General features: G+C 41.4%; 1 protein-coding gene across 3 annotated transcripts; it reads left to right on the forward strand.

Annotated features, from left to right (window-relative positions):
* Positions 1–217: 217 nt before the first annotated feature.
* Positions 218–16,829, forward strand: LOC120755670 (pancreatic lipase-related protein 2-like). Of its 3 annotated transcripts, none has more exons than XM_040070994.2 (14): positions 218–565; positions 4,315–4,412; positions 6,848–6,896; positions 7,716–7,870; positions 8,885–9,010; positions 10,529–10,663; positions 12,342–12,450; positions 13,055–13,171; positions 13,252–13,374; positions 14,226–14,347; positions 15,054–15,183; positions 15,377–15,488; positions 16,030–16,197; positions 16,695–16,829. In XM_040070994.2, the coding sequence occupies exons 2-14, from the start codon at positions 4,410–4,412 to the stop codon at positions 16,756–16,758; spliced, it is 1,413 nt and encodes a 470-aa protein (XP_039926928.1). In that variant the 5' UTR covers positions 218–565; positions 4,315–4,409; the 3' UTR covers positions 16,759–16,829. The 3 variants fall into 3 exon arrangements, with proteins under 3 accessions (XP_039926928.1, XP_039926929.1, XP_058277493.1); XM_040070995.2 differs by having other exon boundaries at positions 14,229–14,347; XM_058421510.1 differs by lacking the exon at positions 6,848–6,896.
* Positions 16,830–17,238: the final 409 nt, after the last annotated feature.

Here is a 17,238-nt window from a genome sequence, read left to right on the forward strand (position 1 = left end):
ATATATATAAAAGGTTTGATTGTATGAAAATGTGCGAGGGTTTGCTTTGACAAGGCACCTTCACTAGACAGCCAACAAAAAGACAGCTGGTGACTGCTAATGGGAGGACACAGAGCAAGGAAATAAAGCTCTGCTCTGAACTCCCCCGCAGTGCAGGGTCAGTCACTGCCTGTAACACGAGCTCACAATAACCAGTTAACTCAGGAGAGCGTTCCATGTTGGCTGGCGTGGATGTTACACACAACAACCCCTCCGGGGGGGCTCAAACGGCCTCGTCTTGCTTTTCTTCAAAATAAAAAAACTTCAGGAGGGGAAAATGTTGATGAATTACGTACGACGAGAGAAGAGAAAAGACAACATCTGTTATATCCAGCATGGAGGGCATCAATCTTACAAAGGTTCTCACTCACCCACACCAAGCCTATAATTAGACGCCGTGTGGGCAGGTCTGCACCTACTGCTGAGGGACTGATTCCAAGTGAAAAAGGCCAGCAGCGGCCAGGATTTGACAGAGAGCTGTCTGAACAGAGCCTGAAAAGCACCAACCCCTTCTGCATTCAGAGTGGTAAGTGCTGAAAAATCGGTGGGGTTTGGGATGAGTGTCTGTACAAGCTGCAGGTCGGGACTCCAAGGACTCCTTAGCTTAAAAATAGCCAGGCTGAGTGGTACGGTGTGAGTGAAGATGCAAAAAGCAAACAGCAGCACTCAGAGAGGGATCCTGGGCAGCAGCTACGAGGCTTAAAACTTTTCAATTGGAGGAAATCCCAGTAGGGGATGAGAATTTCTGGGCTGTGACAATGCAAGGCAGCTAGGAAAACAGGGTGGATTCACTGGGGCTAAGGTAATTTGAGACTGAATATATCCCTGTTTTTAAAGGAAGAACCAAATGACAGTATTTGCAGATGGTACCTGGACTTCTTTCATTTTTAAGGGAAAATGCATTAAAACACAAATAACAGCAGAAATTAAAGAAGAGGATAAAATAATATTTAAACACTATTAGGAGCACTGAAAATTTAAAGAGAGAATGGAAATGGGGGAGAATTACAGAGCTGTTTTGTGGAAGAATGTGAAAAATGAAACTTTTTTTGGTAGACTACTGTGTACAGGGGAAACTTGAACTTGTTGTTGACAAGGGCTATTCTACACTTCAGAAATGGCAAAAGGCCAGTGTTGGTCTTGGAGCCGACCAAGTTTAAAATCAGTCTAACCATGGAGATGAACAGTGGAGTTCACCCGGGGAAGACACACAAGTGGCCAGGTGGGGGCTGCAAGACAGCTGAAGGCTCCCTGGTTACTCAGAATTGGCACAGTCACTTCCCAAAACTGAATCACTTTTGTTGTTGGTTTGTTTTGTTTTTGTTTTTTTATGATGCTTGTAGTCAGATGAAATTATCATAATCGTCTCTGTAAACCTGAATGTATGAATATCATGTAAGGTCAAGGTGAGAACCCTATTATTTAGGAAATTGGAGCAAATACTGCACATTAGGAAGCCAAAGACATGTTATTAAATATGTTTTCTTCACTGTTATCCTACAAATTCTTTAGGTTGTTCACCAGTTCTAAGTGACTGACCTAAACACCTTAAAAGCCTAAATCTTACTGCACCCTCCAACATACCTTCTAACCTTTTATTGGGACACTTCCCACATTAAATACCTCAAGAAAATAATCTGCATCACTATTCTGAGTCATTCAGGTCAATGTCTTAGTCCACTGTTTCAGATTCAGTTTTAAGAGGTCAATTGGCACCCAGAAAAATCAACTACCCAAACCAGACAATGTGTGTGAGCCCTGCCTTGCCATGGTTATCACTTTATATTGGGTGCTTTGGAGGAAGAACATTTGCAAAAGGTTCTGCATATCCTTGCTCTGCTACAAAATTGATTTCTCTGATATTAAATTTGTGGGATTCAGAGCTAAGTTAAGGCCAGTTTTCTCCTGCAGAACTTCCCTGTGCCTAAAAGCTGGTGAGCAAGCAGGAAAGGAGGCTGACCAAGGCCAAGATTATTTTTTGTTGTTGTTGTTTTCTTTTTTGTTATTGCTCATTTGTATTGGAGCAGTGTCAAAGAACCTTCACCCAGAGTCAGGACCCTGCATTGGGCTGTTCATATGCAGGAGCTGGAGATGAAATTAAGTCTTTAACAATTCTGCCAATTACCCTGCTACCTGAGTTATCACACCATATCACCAGCATTTTCCTCAGTATTCTGCACGCCAGTTTTGAATATTTGATAGCTATTTGATAGTTATTTGATAGTCTGCTCAAGAATTGTGCCTGAGCCACTGATTGTGGGCTGTGCCTAGGAAAAATGGCATCCTTTATGAGATTGTATAGAGTGGGCTGAACAAGAAAATTACATTCAAATAAACAACTAAAAATCATACTGTACTTTCAGGTATTCGCATAAATAATAAAGGATAAGTATGTACATGATCCCCATTATAAATCCTAAAGATACTATTGGAATATTTTTTCATTTTATTTCTTTTACCATTAAAGTAGTGTTCAATACTTAGGTGTGCAATTAGATCTCTAAATGCCTCACACTTAAAGCCATGCAAGAATTTGCTGGGAAAACAAGAAATTTAACCTACAATTCCTATATCCTATATGTTAAACTCTGGATGGGTTCTCCTCCTTTGTATTGAATTACAATTTTAACTGAGCACTGAGCCAGACTGCCGAAAAATAAGAGAGACTTGAATAAAACAGTGGAAAGAGAACTTAAAAAATATTCTCTGTTTAAGGACAGTGCTAGTGCAGGGAATATAGGAAGTATGGCTGGAGTGGTAAGGCAAGGAAAAAAAAATCAAAAATACCTGAAAGAAGGTAGAGAACTTAAACTTAAGTATTGAAGGGGATAAAGCAGACCTGAAAATTGGAAAGTAGTATTCTCCCAGCTGTGCAATTCCTCCTATAAAGAATAAAAAGTTCCTTGGCAATCCAAAAGTCACTACTAATGCATTAGCAAGACTTTAAAGGTCTTTTCAGTAACAAATTCCTCAAACGTTCACCTCAGATCTACAAACATGATATACAATGTGACAGCATTTAATTCCCCAAACACCAAAAAGACATCCTACATTCAAAAACTGTACTTTTTTTCACTATACTTTAGCCTAGATGTCAGTATTTTTTCAGTCTGAGCTCATGTCCAGCAATATCCGTGTTGAAAGCTGGCATTCAGTGTAAGGCCAGCAACTGATTCCTCTAAAACCTTCGTCAGTGATGATCCATCATGAGCAGTGAGTAAAAAAAAACCCTGAAGCTAAAAAGCTAAAAAACATAACCACACCTTGATCGTGGTAAGATATGATATATGATATATGATATGATATACAATAAGATGTTAGATGTTATATGGTATGATGGTTCACAGTAGCAAGAACTGTATTTGTAAATCCAGGAGCTGCCTTCTAGTTCTTGCAACTAAAGCCTGAAATGCAATAATTACTCAATTTTTAATCTACTTAATCCATGCGTTTAATTTTAATCTACTTAACTGTTGTAGTACTGCATGTATATCATTTTACTTTCTTAATCAAAATATCAAGTGGCAGAGATCTTCCTAAAATCCGAGTATCATGGGACTTAAAATGTTGATCTTATAAGACTGTCAGTTAGTTTGTCATGTCATGTAACTTAATTCAATTACACAACTTAATCTTTTAACAGTTTTTCACAATTTTTCTTTCATGAGTGAGTGGAGAACTCTCCTGTGGAGAGTTTAATTATTCTGCCTCAGGCTGTTATTAGACTGAAATTCCACAGGTCTGAGATTCCTCAGGTCATTCATCCTATTTTTTTACTTAGTATAATATTAATTTTCTTCAAATTATCTATCTGGACTTTTCTTACAAATCAGTAACTTAAAAAAAAATTGCAATACTTTTTTTGATGGTTTCCTTTTTTTTTTTTAAGAATCTCAATTATGAGTCACTAAAGTCCAGTGATTTTTGAATTTCCAGTTCCAACATCTATTCCACATCAGATCTAAAATTATTGTCTGAACAGAGAATCACCATGAATTCTTTTTTTTCCCCGCTGTGAATTTCACCTGTTTTTGGTAAAGAAAGCAAAAAAAAATTGTGCCTTTCTAATACTTTTATGCATCAAACAGTTGTCCTTAATTCCAATGCCCATAGATCATACATGTTGACGTTATTTTCCCTATGAAATCTGTGTAACTTTTAGCCATTAATTCCCAGTTACCAATATTGCCCTTTATTGCCCCATTTTCTTCCAATTTCTTGCACTTGACCAAGTTACCCATAGGTTTTTAATTTATTTCCTATTATTTTTTTCAGCATAAAGCTCTCCAATTTTCATTAAAGAAAACAACATCAATTTTTGTACCCTGGTACCGCTCACCAGAAAGAGAGATAACAAGGGTTATAAGAGAATGGTGAGTAAAATTCTCAGCAATCCAATACATAACAAATGTTTAAAATGTTAAAAATATCTCTTCATGGCAGTGAAATTATTGGGTTAAAATGCTGGTAATGAGAACTGCTGAGATTTGGCCTTGCTTCTCATTAAGGCTCTGTGTGCCCGTCCTAAGGAAGGTGTGTGGGTACATGTGTAGGACTTAAAAATACGCTGCAGTCATTATGCAGACTTTCTCATATCTCCCCAGCCCTCCACTGTGGCCCATGAGTCACTGATTGAGCAATGGTGTCCTCAAGGTGACTTGATGTCCTGTTGTGACGAACAACCACTGCTCCAGTGCAGCTTTTATACCTTACGACGGCAGTCTGGGAATATTTGCAATTTTTTTTTTTGAGTTGAACATCAATTCAAGAATATTTAGTGCAGGTTTAGCGTGTCTTCTGTGCACTGAGATGTTACCTGAGCTCAGCGTTGAGCAGCCTCTTGCCAGCAGCACTGGGTAGGCTGAGATCACATCCACAAACAAGTCCTTCCAGTTCCTCTTGTTCAGCACTACGCCTCCTAAATGCCCAGTGAAAGAATTTTCAAACTGCATGCAGCCTGAACTCTTTTTACACAGTTTTTTAACCTCTTTGCAACCTTTTTGTCATTAACATAGACGGGTACAGAAAGGCTTCCCACTAAAAAATTATCCTCGACCCAAACTGCAACTCTGTTAATTACAGAATGTATCAAAATTCCACAAATGATAACATTCCTGCTACTCCTTTCATTTCCCTGGCCACATGTTCATTTCTATTTTCTCCCTTCAAAGGAAGATCTTTTGAAGGAAATTACCGATCACTTTTATTTGGCAACGATCTCCCACATTTCCTCAAATCATTACTTGCCTTTCAGGTTTTGGGTCTGAAAAGAAATCCTATTCTCCTTCCTGCTGTAGTGTTCCTGACATGGACTGTTCCTCTCCCGGGTGTGAGGGCTGTCCATTAGTATTAAGAAATCCTGTGGAGCTCTCCACTTCGTTTGACGAGCCACAGCAGCTGTGATTTTCCTGCACTGTTGTCAGGTTCTCATCGTGGTGATGGGCACCTTGGCAGACATTCCAGCTGAATGGAGCTGCTCCTTTTGGCTAACAGTTGGGACCTCTGTTCCTGCCCTTCACCAGCTGCTTAGAGCAACTCCTGAGCCGTTTCTCTCCTATTTTACTGCCAGACCTCCTCTCTGCTTTCCACTCTCCTCCAGCAGATAGTTTTCCTCTCTGGTAACTACATCAATGGATAAATTAGGCTTAAGATCATAACTGAGGAAATTTCACGATTCCTCTCAGCTCTGCACCCTGCAGCTCCTGCTCACTGCTGAGATATTCATCCTCACTCCTCTGCCCTAACACACAAACAAAACAAGCTATTACCAAACAGGGACTTCAGAGTTTATTAGAGAGTGCTCTGACCTATCCCGTTTGGCTTTGTTAGGAAACCATGTCATTACAGGCAAGTAATCCCACTTCCATCAAAAACAAGCACAGAGGTGGATCACACATTCCTCCTGTCTGACACGTGTCACACCAGCCTGAAGGACAAATTCTGTAAAGTTTCTGATTGTTTCTTCTTTGTTTCTGAAAGTATTTTGTAGTGTCAAGGACCTTTGGAGTGTTGTGTTTCTGGCTTTCTCACATCTGTAAAAATATCCCTTGGAGAGTGCTATGCACATAGTGAGATTGTAACTACTGAATTTACCAGTTTTTCTTAATATTTCCATTGAGCTGTCCCAGTGGCCAGGGGTGACAACCCAAATTTTTGGTTTAGAAGAAAAGCAGTATGTTGGCAATGGGAGGTGGGTGCCATAGGAAATACCTAAAAGAAGAGGAAGTTGAGAACAGCTGAATGAGGCAAACGGGAAGGGAGGAGCTGAGATTAATGAAACTCCTGCCATGGAAAAGAGCAGTAAGGAAAGTGTAGAGGAAAGAAACCTGATCAAAGTTTTTCTTGCAGTGAGAGGTCTAGGCTTCCAAGACTTCAACAAGTTACATGTACCACTGTGATTGTTGTACCACACTTCCCACCTATCCCACCACAGCTGGAAAAAAAAAAATCCTGTGGTCTGATTGACTCCAGCATCAATCTGCATGCAGTATTGTCGGTGCAAGAAATGCAATGAACAGCAAAACTGAGTGGTGGGGAAGGATCCCTTCCCACATCCTCCTGGGAACACTCCCCCTCAAGCCGCCCAGGATGCTGCTGGTTGTGGAGAACATTTTTTTATGGTCAATTGGCATCTGCCAGGACCCCCAGGCCTCTTTCTGGCTGATGGGTCCCCTCTGTGCACAGACCAATGTGTGAGGTTATTCCTCTTCAAGTGAAGGTCTTTGCATTTCTCTTTGTACTGAACTCTTCTGAAAAGGACAAACCACTCGAAATGAAATGCTTAACCTGTGTATTCAATTTGCTTTAGGTGGTTGGAATGTGGATTGTTGCATTTTACCTCCTTGGCAGAGTAGCAGGTGAGAAAATGTATCTTTAAACGCTGCCAACTAGAAAATGAATTCAGATGAAGTGGTACACAGCAGATGATGACTGTTATTTTCCTTTACATTGAAATTGTAGCATGATTTGTGGGTCATTGTAGGTCAATGTCTATTACAGTGCATGGAACTAATGCTAAAAGGCTCTGCTGTGTTTAAAATTTATTCTTAAGACCACAAGAAACATAACTCTGTGCTGAAAATCCACAGAGAAATTCAGAGTTGTATGTCCTACTTCTGCATGTCTTGCCTTCCAAGGCAATGCAAGATCTGTATAGAACAGCAATGTAAAGACAAAAACTGGCCAGCAACAGAGTGCTCAGCACAACAACACTATAAAACATAAAAGCTGAGTGAAAGTGAGCACGAGACCCATTTGATCTAGAAAAAACATTACACTGAAGGAAATATTCACATCATTCTTTGTACAAGGTTACCTTCATTCCCATGACAGAGACACAATGCTTTGGAGTAGAAGGAGCAATTCTAACAAGCCTTTCTCACTAGGCTGTTTTTTAAAAAGGAACTGAACTAATCCTTTACAAGCCTAGAAAGTGGTGTCAAAACACCGTGCGAGTCTTTACTTGGTTTATCCTCCATTAATTGATTTATTTAGCTCTGCTTGTGTTCCCACTTCAGGCAATACATATAAAGGGCAAATAAACCATCTTCAAAAAATTAATTTCAAAACCAGTCATAAAATCAAATAGGTTTTTGCTCTTCAAGCTGCTTTAGTCTTAAATTACATCATCAAGCAAGAGAATCATACATACAAACAAGTTGTTTCCTCTACTCTAGGTAAAGAAGTTTGCTACCCCAGGCTTGGCTGTTTTACAGATGACCCACCCTGGTCTGGGATACCAGGGAGGCTTCTGACAGGTTTGCCTGATTCTCCAGAAGAGATGAACATCAGCTTCTCTCTCTACACCAGAGAAACAGGAAACAACTCACAGGTGACATTCATTTTTAACATCAAAAGCTGGCTGAACCTAAAAATGTTTGTTAGTCTGTGTCAGTCACTTTAGGCAAACAAGCCAGAATCGGAAGATAGTTTGAAGGTACAGTGATGAATATACTTTGGGGTAAAACATAAACAAAAATTGTTACGACTGAACTGTAGGGCACAAGAAGTTTCCTGGTATTTTCCTGAAGGTTTAGGATATAGGTTATGGCACGTATATGCATGTATTATATATTATATATGGCACCTTTTGCATGTATTTAAGGTTGAAGGTTGAATCACATAGGATACACTCAGCAGCAGGTTGCCCAGCACTTCTGTTGTTGATTAAATAAATAAAAATACAGCTTCCACTACTTCCCATTAAACTTCAGCATATCTATGATCTAGGACACAGCCCTTCCACACCCAAATCCCCTGAGCTCACATCACAGCCCCTGTATTTGTCTGTAAACAATACAGACAGATAACATTCTCAAGGAAAAATAGATAATTAAGTAGCTTGCAGCAATGTGTGAAGATCAGCTTCACCCCTGCTGCATGCAGTCCTTGCATGAAGTTCTTCCAGCCTTTCTGGAGCGGCTAATGAGGAAAACAGGCTGCAGCTCAGAAGCAGAGCAACACACTGGAGCCAAAGGTCAGGTCAGAAAAAGGACAAGCTGGAGCAGGAATTGTGGAACTGGTGAGCTGCTCGCTGGAGAAATGCATCACCTCAGGCCAAGAGACACCCTGTGACAATGTGGCACTTTTAGGTTGCTTCATATTCTGCAAAAGGGGGTTCTTCATGCAGAATAGATGGGAGCAGCAAAAACCACAAGGGCACAATTTCTGTGGAAACCACAGTGGAACTGAGAAAGATGAGATTTTTGGTGCCCAAGTTCCAAAAACCACAGATTTTGTCCTGTCAAAGTAGAGTTCCTTTAGTCCTGGGGGTATGACCTAGATGACTTTTAATGTTTGAAAGCAGGAACAGATAAAACCCTTTTTTTTTTTTTTTAACCTATAGGTGATCTCGGCAATAAACTCCTCGACCATCCAGAAGTCACATTTTTCCTCACATAGGAAAACCTCCTTCATCATTCATGGATTTGGCAGCACTGGGAAAACAGGCTGGGTGGTAGAAATGTGCTTGGTATGAAACAGTATCCTCTGATTCCTGTCAGCTCTGCTGGCATCCTTTAGGCACTAATGTCCATTTTACAGTTCATCAGGGAGTAGAAGATACAAACCAAGAATTAAATTTCACACAGGCCAGAGTGTTCCCACTCAGGAAGCTGCAGCAGAGTCAAGGCCCCTTGGTCCTCCCTGACATGGATTTTCTCTAGTTTCCTTTCACAAACCCTTCAGATCAGATCAGAGCAATAACTGAACAGAGCTGTCCCCAGGCTCTGCACCCATATCCACACATGGGGTTAGACACCAGCTCACAGCTGCTCCCAGCAGCAGCAACTGAACCTCCCTTCAGTCCAGGGGCCCTCCTGACTGGTAAAGCTCAAGTTTCAGTCTATAAATACTACCCTGGTTCACCACTATTCAATGCTTAGAGACAAACAAAAACCAACCCGAACAACAACAAAACCCAAACAACCAACCAAACATAAGAACACCACCAAACTTTTTTTTGCTTTTTGTTTGGTTAGAGAGTTCAGTGGAAAAAAAAATTCAAATATGGAATGTAGAAACTCCCACAAAACCAGCAGAGCCCACCTTGATGGCGGCAGACAAAGAAGATCTGCTCTGCTTGCTGCTGCTTCTGTGCTGGCAGGGAAAAGGCCAAGATGGGAAAAGACACCACTGGGTACTAAATCACAAATCTGCAGCACTACTTCTGTTCACAAATCTATGAAAACTTTTAATCTGAAACTTTTTTTTTTTTTTTTAATTGAAAAGAAACAGCAATTCTTTCTGGCTCTCTACACCACAAACTTATGGTCTCCACAGGAGAGGAGTGAGTCCAGGATGCATTATTTTTTCACTTCTGTTTTCCTTGTCACTCACCTTTAGCTGTTTTTCATGGATTAATTTTGGTCACCACCCCTTGTTCTACCTCAAACCTTAAGTAACCTGAAGTAAACCTCCTTATTCACAGAAAGCTGTAACTGCAGAGTAACACATGATTATCCCATTGGAAAAATCACTGTCTCTGCAGGACTGTGCCCAGTACCAAAGTGACCAATGCTTTCTTTGCTGAAATAGAACCTTTCTTCTCTCCTCCAAATTTCTTTAAGTCTGACATGACTTTGACAGTTTTAAACCCAGTTGGTAAATAAGACTACTTCTTATAAAATTCAGTTGAACTACCAACATCCCTCAAAGAAAGTCACAATATTGTACATAGAATCTACTGTGCAGTCACATGGCATTTCAGAAGTGTTTCAGATGTAGAAATGGTGTAAAAGTAAGTAAAATATTTTTATTACAGTTTCCATAAGTGAGGGGTTTGGGGTTTTTTTGAGGAATGGCTTGTTACATGCTGTCTTGTAAGAAGAAGTGTTTCAGCGTGGTACAGGCTACAGTGAAGAGTCCCGTTTAGTAAAGAATGAGAAACTTCGTTATTATGTTACACTTTAATCCTTATTCCAGTTTAGGTTGACTCTCCGATTGTCATTTTGTTTCTCTAAGAACTTTGCTTTGTGTGTTCCCACGCCAGCTGTTACTGGAAGTGGAAAACATCAACTGCATTGCTGTGGATTGGAAAGAGGGAGCAAAAGGCACCTACGTCAGTGCAGTGAACAACATCCGCGTGCTGGGGGCTGAGGTCGCTTATTTCATAACAACTCTGCAGGTAAAAGACCCTGCTCTACCGCCTGCGAGTCCTCGGTGCACCTCGTGGGGTTGTGACACCGCTGCTTTGGGGTTCAGCCTTGCCCACCACGGTCAGGCAGGGCTGGACAGTTGAGAGCCGGCTTAATGATGCTAATTATCGGCCCGGTGAGGACTTCTCACGGCCGCAAAGGACGCGAACGGAGCCGGGGCTGAGGCGATGTGCCCATTAATTAGACACCAGCAGGTGGCAACGTCTCCATGCGCTGCTGCGGGCGAGCCGGCATTCCATGGAAATGAGGCGAGTGCGGCGCTTGCGAGCTCCCCGGCATTCTGTACACGTGCCAGAAGTGCGGTAATATCCCAGCTTAGCGCCACCAAAGCGAGCAGTAGCTGCCTTACTCGGTATGTCCATCTTCGCTGTCTGTAGGCAGGATGAACTCTCCTCAAAGGGGGGCGTTCACGTTTACACGCAGAGCAGAACTGCTCACTCGCAGGGTTTGTGCAGCAGCCTTTCCCACGGATTTGAGAAAGACTCGCGAGTGCTTGGAGCAGCTGAAAATCAGAGTCTTGCCTGGCACTGGACTTGATCCTGGCCAGGAGTTGTTCATCTTAAAGTGCAGCAGGAGGAAGTTCAGAGCCCATGAGGCAGAGTGCCAACCTTGCGAGGACCTGAGGCTCAAAGAGCACTTTACCAAATTCTGCTGGGGTACTACCTCCCGCTCCTTCCAAGAAAAATCATGTGTAGCCTCACACATTTGGCTTCTGGATCTTTCTCCTCTATGTATAAATATCAGGTCATCTGAAGATGTGTTCACTTTCTTATTTACTGCCTCTGTTACTGCATCATGCGCAGTCTAGCACGCCCTTTCTTGTTACAAAAATGCATAAATGATGCTTAGACTTCCTTTTCTTTTCCCTAATTTAAAAATTTCTGGAGTTGCATTGCCGGAAAGGTCGAGCTGCATTGTAAATGGAAGCACTGCAGTAAAGTGTTTTCAGAGGAATCTACCATCTAACAATACAGGCAGACAGGGCCTTTCTCCAGATCTGCTTTAATTTTGCTACACACATCACAGAACTGAATGTGAAAAACTCAAGCAATCAGCAATCTTGTTGGTTTTGGTTGCTACAAAACCCAATGAATGCGTCCCCTCTGTCTCCCTTTCCACCTTCAATGCAAATGTAATATCTCAGCAGTGCAGGCCTTGCACAGGTGAGACCTGGTAAAGAGGAGCACAGACATCACCCCACCTGAGCTTGGCAGTGAAAATCCTATTCATTATAGGATCACATATTCTAAATGGACATGGAAAATAGATACGTGACCAAGAAAAGGGCAACAAAGTGGAAAAATTATAGAAAAAAGTGAGATAAATTTTATGGGAGATGACATTGATCCAAATGGGAAAGATGGTCCATATTTTGTCACGCAGGATAATGAAATACAGCAAGCATATGCCACCACTATAACAGTGAACCCTGCATCACTGTGCATGTAAAATTCCAGATGGGATCATTTTTCTGTCAATTCTTAGCGTAATTTAAACAGCAATTATCTCAAGGAACTCCCCCTCTGTTTGCTATGCAGAAAGTCAGCCTAGATGTTCCCAGAGGCCCATAATGTCAGAGCTTCTCTTTGCTTGTTATTCAAAGCCTGTGTTCTTATCTCCTACCACCACGACCATTTTAATGATCAGAAAATGCTCGGGTACTCCCCTTACGAAATCCATTTAATTGGCCACAGTCTGGGAGCGCACACTGCAGGAGAAGCGGGAAGAAGGATCCGAGGCATCAGACGGATAACAGGTAGGCTGCTCACCAAGATGCAGAGCTAACAGCATGTGTTTAAAGGGAAAAAAAACCTTGCTACACACTGGTCTGCAGGCTGGAATTAAATTATTGGCAGTGTTGGAGATGCCTGTCATGAGAGCAAACCAATTTTATGCTTCTCAGAAACAGGGTAATTATTACATTTTTCTCTCTTTAGGTGAAGTACTCTTTAGTGGAAAGACAAGCGTAGCTAAGATGTTTGCAACATTACCATCACTCACCGGGTTACATCAAGCCCCATGCAAAGCAACCAAGAACCCGTAGTTATCCCTATTTACAGCTTTAGAGTACAGTAGTAAGTCCATGGATAATAAATACCTCCTACCTAGCAATATAATATGCCATCGTATCATCTCTTGAAAAAATATTTTACTTCTCATTGAATAAGTTTTCAGAAAGAATCACAAAACCACGCTATTTGCCTATTTTTTTATAGTTTAGCTTGGAATTCACATCATTATTTGGCTTGCCTTTTGCAAAACTAAACATCTGATTTCACGAGTTGAAAAAAAAAGATATATTAACCTGTGCAACACTTCTTTCGGTTCCTCAACCAATAAATGTGGGGTTTTCTTTTTAGGTCTAGACCCTGCTGGGCCCTATTTTGAAGGTACTCCTCCCGAGGTGAGACTGGATCCTACAGATGCGAGCTTTGTGGATGTTATACACAGCAACGCTGCTCACTTCCCTGCGGCAGGTAAGTGCTCCCGTGCCCGCGGGTACCTGCAGGGACGGCCACGGCACCGAGACCCTGACGCCTTCCCCTGCATGTCTCAGGGTTTGGAATGTACAACACCACTGGGCACCTGGACTTCTACCCAAATGGAGGAACTGTGATGCCTGGGTGCGCCGATTTAATCCCAGAGATGAAGCAAAGTGATTTTGAAGCCATCATTGCAGGTAAACGTACAATTCCAATGTGCAGCGTGCTCTGTTTTTGTTCTGCTCTGAAACATGAACTGTGAAAACTGCCCACTGTTTGGGAGAAAACAGGAAAACAAAATTGCTTTTTGCCTGTTTACTCCCAAGTTAAAAAGGAAGTTAGGAACAACAAAGGCTGGAACAGAACAGCGCTCCATAGAGAACTCCGCAGGGAAAGGAGGTGTCATACATGCCTAAGCTTTGCTTCTGTAACTTGAAATTGGATGCAAACCCCAAAAAGGCAGGAAACAGGGAGTCTGCAGGTCCAACAACCCCAGGAGGAGACATTCCAGGCTGAGAAAGGTGAAATCAGCAACATGACAGCACCACTGCTGTTTTCTTGCAGATGCTGTAAAGGGCATCCAACACTTCTAAGGCATGAATTAGGTAAGATCACTGAGTGCTTCCAGGGACTGTACATGCCTCACCTCTGAACCTGAGACTTTCTCTCTTTTCAGAGATTTTGGACAGTTTGGTGGGTTCTCCGTGCTCTTTTAAGCCCTTAGAACTGTAACAAATGTTCTTGCTATGACATCTCATATACATATATATATGTGCATATGTATATATTACTGTCTTCTTAAAAGGGACTATTACATCACACTAGACCAATGCATCCTGCTTGAAATCTTAGGGTAATAGCACACCACTCTTCGGAAAAAGACCACAAAAATCCAGCAATATCTCCTGGAACTAGAAATCCAGACCAAAAAGAAACAATTCCAGCCCATGCTGCTGTTCTGTTCTGTGCCTGAGCTGCTTCCACAAGTGCAACTCTGGCAGAGGATAATGGGTGGTCATTTCACCAGAGCTCATAAAGTTTTTCCCAGCAGACACTACACTCTTCGGGGGGTGCCACCACTCACGCAGCCACGAGTTTTATTTCTCAAGTATCCTCTACCCCACCGGATACCTCGCTTATCCCTGTGACTCATATGAAGACTTTAAGAAAGTAAGTATTTCAGCCCAGGAAGAGGGGAGGTGGAAAGAAAATATTCCAGGTTTCTGGAGCAGTTGTATAGAGGTGGTTGGGGTCCTGTGGTGTGGCTGGGTAAGAGGAAGCACAGCACACAGCAGTTCGACTCTTCCACTCTGGAAAAGGAATCCTGAAGCATAAATGATGTCACCAAAATATTGGGGACAAAAAAAACACGAAAGCTCGTGGAATTCTCAACCCAAATATTTATGCAAAGGGAGCATAAGTTAGGGAGATCTATCCTACAGATTCCTACATTTAGAGCCTCCAGAATCCTTGACCGCTCTCAAATTTACAATGGACAATGATTAGTGCACCTAAATGCATGCACTTATCAATGATGCTCCTTTCATTTCCCCCCATTTGTGAATGCAGACAAGTTCCCCTTGACTAGGAGGGTAAAACTGGCCTATACTTTGCACTAGAATCTAACTGAAAAATATTTGAATGAACAAGTTGCGGGCTGTTATCACACACAGGCATCAAACCTGCTCATTCTGCACCCTCTTGGGTGCAGGAGCCATTATCTAAATCAAGTTTATAGGGTTTTGGTGTTAAGTTATAATAACACAGTACTGCCACAGCTTTTCAAGATCAGAATAGCATCAGTAGCCTTAATTTCTTAAGGGCTAGCATGAAAAATAATATTCCTCATTAACAATGATGCTCTTATTTTTCCCAGGGAATCTGTTTCCCATGTCCACAGGATGGATGTCCAATGATGGGCCACTATGCTGACAGATTCCCAGAAAAACTGAAGAGGGTAGACCAAAAGTATTTTTTAAATACTGCAGCAGATGAGCCTTTTGCTAGTAAGTGGAGAAGGTTTGTTGCAGTTCTTCACCAGTTTGAGAAGTGCCTTGATGTGATTTACAGCCACGCACCTCTGCTGCTTCTATAAATAACTGCTAATAGCTCTGACAGAAAATGCTACATGACTTATGTAATGTAGCATTCAAGCTCACTAATGATAATCTGGATTTATTTTTGGTTTTATTTATGCAGCTTGGAGACAGAAAGTATTTATCAAATTGTCTGGTGTAAAGAAAACAAGGGGAGACATAAACCTGGTTTACTATGACACAAAGGGGAACTCAAAAGAATATGAAGTTGCCAGGTAAGTTAAATTAATATTCTTCTACAGTATTTAATGCTGCTAACATTAGTCTACATACTATCCACATATTTAAGCAGTGTTAACACTCATTCTGCATTGCAAATATTCTGCTTAACATCAGATAGGAAAGAAGTTATTACTTAAGTAAGAATCATGAGGGCAGATGGATGGTTGTAAAAAGGAAATGGAAGGCATTTCCACTTCCATGAGTTCATGAGTTCTGTGTTTCTGAAGCCCAGGTGAATGATCCCTGCAAACTCACCACACAAGGGCTCTGCTCTGGGGACAGCCCCAGACTCACTCTTGTCATCTCCCCATGGCCTCCTGCCAAAAAACAGATTTAAAGTGGTCTGTGCTGGTTTTCATCCTCTCCTCGTTCAGAGCCCTGATCCACTGCCCTGGTGCTCTTACAAAGAACAGCAAAAAGGCAAATTTCTGTTGTAGAAAAGGGAAGACCTGAAAATACGTGGAGAATGTGATTTGTTTCAGTGATCTCTGAAATGATAAACTTAATGATACAGTTTTTTCCTCCTATTCACAGTGGAGACCTCTCTCAAGATGATGTTTACACAGAGTACCTTGATGTCGAAATCAACCCCAAAAATACGAAAAAAATTGAATTTCTCTGGAATAAAGCCATATTCTCTCTGCTCTGGGCAAGACTGGGAGCAGAAACAGTCAATATAATATATGGAGCAGATGGACATAGGTAAGTGTATCCCATTTAGAGGTCTGAAGGCAAGTGGAAAAAAGCCTGAGAGAAATGAAGCAGAAATGGTCTTAAATTGGACACGTGGTTTGTAATCAACAATGTGAATTTCAATAAGGAAAAGGACAAGGTACTCCACTTTAGACAAAAAAAAAAAAAAAAAAAAAAAAAAAAAATCAGTATGCACCAGGGAGTAACTGTCTGGAAAAGAATACAGCAATGAATAATTTGAAATGTTTAGCTTTTCCATAACAAAAAATTATGAACTGAGATAAAGCATATTAAACCTCAAATTTTACAGCTGATCCCCAAAAAAGGAAATTCACCTTGATACTGTTAATAGCAGATATTAATAACGTCTGCAGAAGGCTTTTAGGAGGCCTTCAGTAGGATTATGGGTTGGACTAACAACACTCAAGGGGACAGCTGATAACCTTTCATTTTTCATTGGGCAAAAAGAGATAAATCTTGATTCAAGGGGTTTTTTTTCTTCCCAGATCAACTTTTTGTGGCCATGGAACTGTGGCATATGGAGATCCTCAGTTACTTGCACCTTGCTAGACGTCCCCAAGGTCTGTACACCGCAGCTGAGTAAACCCTCAGTCTTGTGCATGGAAATCTTGGCAAAAAAAAAAAAAAAAACAAACAAAAACACATAATTAAAGCAAATTAAAAAAAAAAAAAAAAAATGTTTCTCCCTTTGTTTTTTTTCCAGTTCCTTGAAAACACACGTGTCAGTGCTTTTTGTGTTTGAGCCACGTTTATTGTGCTTGTAACTATGGAGCAACCAGAAATCACACCTGCTAAAATCCATTTGAAACACTGCACAGTCTCACTCTACCCATTCCTCAAGGCATAAAACTGAGTCCCACCACACTGATAGACAGAAAATCAGGGTTATTATCAAACACTCTCCAGGCAACACGCATCCTCGGAACACCCCTGCAGGTCTGAAACACTTCCTGTTCAGAATTTTCCAGCCCCACACAAGAGCATTGCCCTCAGAAGACACTCTGGAATGAGGCAGGAGCAGCACGAGGC

Source organism: Hirundo rustica, chromosome 8 (assembly GCF_015227805.2).
Source record: "Hirundo rustica isolate bHirRus1 chromosome 8, bHirRus1.pri.v3, whole genome shotgun sequence".
Lineage (NCBI taxonomy): Eukaryota > Metazoa > Chordata > Aves > Passeriformes > Hirundinidae > Hirundo > Hirundo rustica.